Raw genomic sequence first — 7,012 nt, 5'->3', positions numbered from 1 at the left:
GAAAGCCCCTCACCCCGAGCGAAGGGGCGGGGACCGCCGCCGTACGGGGCAGCCGTCGGGGGTGGGCTGGGGGCCGGGAGGAGGGACACGTTTGTGAGAGGCAGGTCCCCATGCTCCGACGGGGGGGGGTCCACTGCCAGAGAGCCAGGGGGACCCAGCCATCAGTGCTCGGAGAAGACTTGATGACCTCTGGGGGAGTCTTACACCCCTTCATCCCCACCTTCCTCTTCTCTCACCCTTGGCACTCTATGTGTCAATTTTCTAGAGTCTTCTGATCTTTGAAGAGGAATCTCGGCCCTAGGTTTAGGACCAGGGTCTTTTCTAAGCCTCTCTGTCCCCCACCCTCCAGTGGCAACTGGGCTTTTCCCAGTAATAGCCCCACCTCCTTAAGCAACCCCCTGGACTCTCAGTGGAGGAGATGTCTGGGGAGTCCAGCAGCTGGAGGGGAGGGTGTGGCTCCAGCTATGGAAGGGAGGGCAGCCCCCCCCTTTCTGGGGTGGGTATGGAGACCAGCTGGGGCAGGAAGGCCCCTTGGGGAAAACCCTCTCCCTGCTGGGGAACACTTGCTTGAGCCCTAAACAACTCTCTACCCATGGAGATTTTGAGAGTGAGAGCTGGGAAAATGCCCTTCACTCTGTCTGCAGAATTCACTTTGAGCCATTTGTCCTCCAAAGCACCTGTCACACGTGGCTCAGAGGTAAGGGACTAACTCAGCTCCTCCCCCCCCCCCCTGAGGAGGAAGCAGCCCTGAGAAAGGAGGGGGATTTGTCCAAGGTCAATACAGCATTCTTTCTACCACTCTGTGGCGTTCCTTACCAGCACCCACCTCTTTCTGCACAAAACCAGCACCTCCCTGGATTCCATGGCTTTGTTCCCATATGCACTAGCCCCAGGTCCTGCCAAGGGTGGTGTGTAGGTGTCGTCTGGCCACCGTGGCCCCTGTTCTTTGTGCAGGCTTTTTGTGACCTGGGTCTTTTCCAAGCCCAGCTGTGTCCACCTGCCACTGCCTTCCATAGCCTGTGGGCATGGGCGGAGATGTGGCCTTACCTTACCTCCTGGTTGTGACCTCCACAGGCCCTGGGCAGTGACGGAGTACGGGTGACCATGGAGAGCGCCCTGACTGCCCGTGACCGGGTGGGGGTACAGGATTTTGTGCTGCTGGAAAACTTCACCAGTGAAGCTGCCTTCATCGAGAACCTACGGCGGCGTTTCCGAGAGAACCTCATTTATGTGAGGCCAAGGGGGAGAGAGGACTGTGGGGGAAGGAGGCACGCAGGGCCTCTAAGACAAACTTCTGACCTTTCCTTCCCCTGACTTCCAGACCTATATTGGTCCTGTCCTGGTCTCTGTCAACCCCTACCGGGACCTACAGATTTACAGCCGGCAGCATATGGAACGCTACCGTGGCGTCAGCTTCTACGAAGTGCCACCCCACTTGTAAGTGACTTGTTACTCTCTCAGGAGTGGCCCACCCTCCCTCTCTGAGATTACCCAGCGCCCACTCTAAAACGAGCAACTCCATCCCTCAGCTCCCACACTAGCTCACATGTACACTTTCTTCCTCCAGTTCTATCTAGGCATAGCCCTCTAACCTTAATGACCTTCTGATCCTCACCTAGGAGTACTTCCCAGCCCTAGCTCCGAGTGCCCCCAACTTCCACCTGACTTCCAAACACCACCTGGAACAGTCCTCTCACTCTTTGACCTAACCATGACGCCATTCTCAAATACACAGAGTCTCCCTTGGTCCATGCCATAATGCCCATTCTCTCCAAGCTATGCCCTATTTCCACCCATAAGAGAAATCCAATCAGGTACGGGCATGGCCACCAGCCCTCCCTCTGGGGCTCCACCATCTGCATCACTTACCTCCCAGCCCCGAACTCCCTGACAAGCCTCTGCCTCAGGTTTGCAGTGGCTGACACTGTGTACCGGGCATTGCGCACTGAGCGCCGGGACCAAGCTGTAATGATCTCTGGGGAGAGTGGGGCCGGCAAGACAGAGGCTACCAAGAGGCTGCTGCAATTCTATGCAGAGACCTGCCCAGCCCCTGAGCGAGGTGGCGCGGTGCGCGACCGGCTGCTGCAGAGCAACCCTGTGCTGGAGGTGAGGAGACAGCAGCATCTGAGGGGAGGGTGGGGCTGGATGAGAATTCCTGGCATCCTTCATACCCCCAACCACTCTTAGGCCTTTGGAAATGCCAAGACTCTCCGGAATGATAACTCCAGCCGGTTCGGGAAATATATGGACGTGCAATTTGACTTCAAGGTACCTATGGGTATATGGGGCAGAGGGAGGGGTTTTCCATTCAATAGGCTCAATATTTGTTGAGCACCTACTATGTGCTATGGACTGTAACAGATGCTGCAGCTTGTACAGCAATGAAATGAAACCCAACAGATAAAACAAAGTCCTTCTATAGCAATTGGTAATAAACAGAAACAACAATTTAGGCAAAGGTGAGGGACAAATGCATTGCATTGCATTTTTAAATTTATTATTATTTTGTTTTAGATCATATCTTGTCTGTAACTGAGGTGGGTCTCAAACTCCTAACCTTCCTGCCTCATTCATCTAACTAGGACTACAGGCATGTGCCACCACATCCAGCTTTGCAATTTTGAATAAAGCAGATAAAGTAGGCCTTGCTGAGGAGTTGACTTTTCAGTAAAGTTTTGTTTTTTTGTTTTTTTTCAGTAAAGTTTTGGAGACAGAGGAACAGGTAGAACAGATGGGAATGATCAGAGTAAGAGTGCTTGATGTATTCAAGGACAAGGAGGCTAGAGTGGCTAGAGAAGAAAGCAAGAGCAGAGGAACGAGAGAGGAGGCCAGATGGTACAGGCCTTTTTGGGTCTTTGCAGCATTTTTTCATTGCTTTTGCTGGGGATTGAACCTCTGGGCTTCCCATATGCTAAGCACATGGTCTACCACTAAGCTTCACCTCCCTCCCTGAAAGAGCTTTCTAAAAACTGAGTGGCAGGGGGTTAGTGGAAGGTTTTGAATAGAAGTGTGTCATGGTCCAACTTTCCCTATCGAAAGGTCATTCTAGCTGCTTTGTTGGAAGTAGATGGCAGGGGAACCAAGCCAAGCAGGGAAACCGGTTAGGAGACTGATGTAATAATGTAGGTGACAGATGACAGTGGCTCAGACCAGTGGTGGCAGTGGACTTGGTAAGCAGTGGTTGGAATCCCAACTATTTGAAAGCTGAAGCATCAGGATTGAGTTTTTAGATGTAGGAAATGGAAGGTCAAAAGGCTTGGCATGGTGGTACTCACCTATAATCCCAGTACCCAGGCCTCGCTAGGTGCCAGTGGCTCACGCCTGTAATACTAGCTATTCAGAAGGCTGAGATCTGAGGATCACAGTTCAAATCCAGCCAGGGCAGGAAGCTGTAAGACTCTTACCTCAAAACACCAGAAAACCGAAGTGGTGCTGTGGCTCAAGTGGTAGAGTGTTCACCTTGAGCTGAAGAGCTGAGGGATAACACCCAGGCCCAGAGTTCAAGCCCCAGAACCAACAACAACAACAAAAAGCCAGCCTAGGCTACATACTGAAACTCTCTCAAAAAAAAGGGGGGGGCTGGGAAGGTGGCTCAGTGGTAGAGCGCTTGCCTTGCATGCCTGAGGTCCTGGGCTCGATTCCTCATCACCACATAAGCAAAAAGAAAAAGGCAGGAAGTGGCGCTGTGGCTCAAGTGGTAGAACGCTAGCCTTGAGCTGAAGAGCTGAGGGACAGAGCCCAGGCCCGGAGTTCAGGCCCCACGACCGGACAAAAAAAAATTAAAGCCTGTCCAGGCAGGACTAAAAAGCCTCTAGTGGCAGTGCACCAGCTGTGAGCAAAAAAACTAAGGAGTGGTATCCAGCCCCTGCGTTTAAGCCCAAAGACCAGCACCAAAAAAAAAAAGAAAAGAAAAACATCTTCCAGGTTTGCAAATTTTCTTGTCCCAATAACTAGCAGGATGGAACCATGGACCAAGATAGGAAGGCCTGAAGAAGCTAACATAAGGACTATTGAATGTGTGATGCCTATCAGGCATCTAGGTGGATCTGTGAAATAGGAGTTGAGTCTCCCCATTCCTTAGTTCTTGGGTGAAGAAACTGAGGTCAGAGAGAGTGATGTGCTTGAGCCCACACAGCTGTAGGGAGAGATGGAATTAGAGCTTGAGTCTGCAGGGGAGAAAAATGCATTCTATTTCCTAGTCCCACTGACAAAGTTCCTGTGCCCTGTCCACAGGGTGCCCCTGTGGGTGGCCACATTCTCAGTTACCTTCTGGAGAAGTCCCGGGTAGTGCACCAAAATCATGGGGAGCGCAACTTCCATGTCTTCTACCAGCTGCTGGAGGGGGGTGAGGAGGAGACACTGCGTAGACTGGGCTTGGAACGCAACCCTCAGAGCTATCTGTACCTGGTGAAGGTGAGTGGCTGGCAGGCAGGGCAGGAGCCATCCAGGGAGCACAGTGACATGACTGGCTACCCAACTGTGCCCTTTCTTTAGGGCCAGTGTGCCAAAGTCTCCTCCATCAATGACAAGAGTGACTGGAAGGTTGTCAGAAAGGCACTGACGGTCATCGACTTCACGGAAGATGAAGTGGAGGTGAGGGCTTTCCTGGGGATTCTGGACACCTTCCCCTTATCAGAGTCCCCAAGTCACCTGCTTTTAACTTTGTTTGCATTCCTAGCCCCCTTTGCCTGTTCCCTGCACCAGCTCATCATCTTGTCCCCATAGGGTTCCCCACACTCCGTAACCACTCCCTCCCATCTGACTGCTCCCTCAGGACCTGCTGAGTATCGTGGCCAGTGTCCTGCATCTTGGTAACATCCACTTTGCTGCTGATGAGGAGAGTAATGCCCAGGTCACCACTGAGAACCAGCTCAAGTATCTGACCAGAGTGAGTAGGGTGGACAGAGGGCAAGAGGAGGGGCAGCCAGGGCAAAAGGGCATTGCGTCACGTGCCTCACGAGGCTCCCCCTGACCCCTGCAGCTGCTCGGTGTGGAAGGCTCAACCTTGCGAGAAGCTCTGACACACAGGAAGATCATAGCCAAGGGAGAAGAGGTGAGGCCTAGCCCCTGCCACAGGACAGGGGGTGCACGTTGTCCAAGGTAGCCCTTCCCATCACCCTCTTCCCCTCATCTGCTCAGTAACCTCAACATACTGGAGGGACATAAGGCAGGTGGGTCAGAGAGGTACAGGAAGCTGGCTAAGTTTGCATAGGAAGAGGGTGTCAGAACCAAGACTCACCTCTAGGAATGAAGCGCCTCGTTCCTGTGGCCACCTTCCTTCTGGTGCGGCTATTCTGTTCTCCTGTAATATCCCCACACCACCACCACACTCCAACCCCCAGGCTCACTAGAGCTAGAGGGCAGGCTGGTAAGAGCTTTCTGCCCTCTGCCTGGGTCCAAAGGGGAGCTGGAACGGAAGAGGGTCTGTGGCATTCATCTTTGGTCTCACCCTCGGAGACAGCTCCTGAGCCCACTGAACCTGGAACAGGCTGCGTACGTGCGGGATGCCCTTGCTAAAGCTGTGTACAGCCGAACTTTCACCTGGCTGGTCAGGAAGATCAACAGGTCTTTGGCCTCCAAGGTGAGCTCTGTGTCCATGCTGCTTCCAAGGCAGGTGGGAGGGCACTCTGGGAGTGGGGGACAGGTGCCAGACATTGGGTTTTATGCTCTCTGTTGACTCTCCGACCCTAGGATGCTGAGAGCCCCAGCTGGCGAAGCACCACAGTTCTTGGGCTCCTGGACATCTATGGCTTTGAGGTGTTTCAGCATAATAGGTCAGCACCCTCCTTACCCCTGCTGATCTCTTCTCCTGTCCCCTGCCCATCATTCCTGTTCAATGCCTCCATCATCCACCCTGGGTCTTACTTTGCATCGCTTACTCGGGCCACTCAGGGACCTAGTCCTCATCTCTTGCCCCTGCCCCTGCCCCTGTTTTTCACCTGGCGCTACTATGAGTTTTGCTCCCTCACAGCTTTGAGCAATTCTGTATCAACTATTGCAACGAGAAGCTTCAGCAGCTCTTCATCGAGCTGACACTCAAATCGGAACAGGAGGAGTATGAGGCAGAGGGTATTGCAGTACGTGAGCACTCAGGGAACCCTGGGCATGGTGGGAAGCTGAGCATCAGGGCTTTTAGGAGAGTGTACAGGATTCTCTCATAATGCCCTTCTTCCTTTCCTCATAGTGGGAGCCTGTCCAGTATTTCAACAACAAGATTATCTGTGACCTGGTGGAAGAGAAGTTCAAGGGTATCATCTCCATCTTGGTGGGTCCCTTGCTTCTCTCAGTCTCCTGTTGGGGGCCAATTGAGAGGCCATCCTCCTCCTTTCTGTGTAGACTGGGCATGGGGATGGGGATGAGCAAGGAGAGGTGAGGCACTAGCCTACTCTTGGAAGCTCCATATGGGGACTTCCGGTGCTCTGTCCCTTTCCCTTGTATCTGCGCCTCCCTGCACAGCGTCCAAGTCTATCCCTCACCTTGGGTCCTATTCCTCAGGATGAGGAGTGTCTGCGTCCTGGAGAGGCCACAGACATGACCTTCCTGGAAAAGCTGGAGGACACCATCAAGCACCATCCACACTTTCTGACGTGAGTGGGGCTCTTGAACTTCTGGAAGGCTATGGTCTGTCCTTATTAGTGAACACCAGCCACAGGGCTGGAGGCATCACTTAGTGATTGAACATTTGTCTATGGGCTGGGAATGTGGCTTAGTGGTAGAGTGCTTGCCTACCATGCATAAAGCCCTGGGTTCAATTCCTCAGTATCACATAAACAGAAAAAGCCAGAATTGGTGCTGTGGTGCCATTAGTAGAGTGCCAGCCTTCAGCAAAAGAAACTCAGGAAGAGTGCCCAGGCCCTGAGTTGAAGTGCCAGGACTAAGGGGGGGGGGGAGGAGAACATTTGGCTAGCACATACAAGACCCCAGTTGTATCCCTACATTAAAAGCAAAACAGGGGCTGGGAAGTTGGCTCAGTGGTAGAGCGCTTGCCTTGCATGCCTGAGGCCCTGGGTTC

At 53.0% G+C, this 7,012-nt stretch overlaps 1 protein-coding gene across 1 annotated transcript in view; it reads left to right on the top strand.

Annotated features, from left to right (window-relative positions):
* The window catches only part of Myo1c (myosin IC), a 37,551-nt gene that overhangs the window by 8,447 nt on the left and 22,092 nt on the right, over nt 1-7,012 (top strand). Inside the window, exons 2-14 of the mRNA XM_013016310.1 lie at nt 1,075-1,230; nt 1,322-1,437; nt 1,908-2,106; nt 2,188-2,268; nt 4,234-4,413; nt 4,495-4,593; nt 4,775-4,888; nt 4,982-5,053; nt 5,462-5,581; nt 5,692-5,774; nt 5,972-6,077; nt 6,185-6,265; nt 6,496-6,587. Of these exons, the coding sequence (XP_012871764.1) occupies nt 1,075-1,230; nt 1,322-1,437; nt 1,908-2,106; nt 2,188-2,268; nt 4,234-4,413; nt 4,495-4,593; nt 4,775-4,888; nt 4,982-5,053; nt 5,462-5,581; nt 5,692-5,774; nt 5,972-6,077; nt 6,185-6,265; nt 6,496-6,587 (1,499 nt within the window). The remainder of the gene's footprint in view (nt 1-1,074; nt 1,231-1,321; nt 1,438-1,907; nt 2,107-2,187; nt 2,269-4,233; nt 4,414-4,494; nt 4,594-4,774; nt 4,889-4,981; nt 5,054-5,461; nt 5,582-5,691; nt 5,775-5,971; nt 6,078-6,184; nt 6,266-6,495; nt 6,588-7,012) is intronic.

The sequence above is a fragment of the Dipodomys ordii genome, unplaced genomic scaffold (genome assembly GCF_000151885.1).
Source record: "Dipodomys ordii isolate 6190 unplaced genomic scaffold, Dord_2.0 Scaffold31, whole genome shotgun sequence".
NCBI classification, from domain to species: domain Eukaryota; kingdom Metazoa; phylum Chordata; class Mammalia; order Rodentia; family Heteromyidae; genus Dipodomys; species Dipodomys ordii.
The sequence above is the reverse complement of the archived record's forward strand: the minus strand, read 5'-3'. Positions and strand labels throughout refer to the sequence as shown.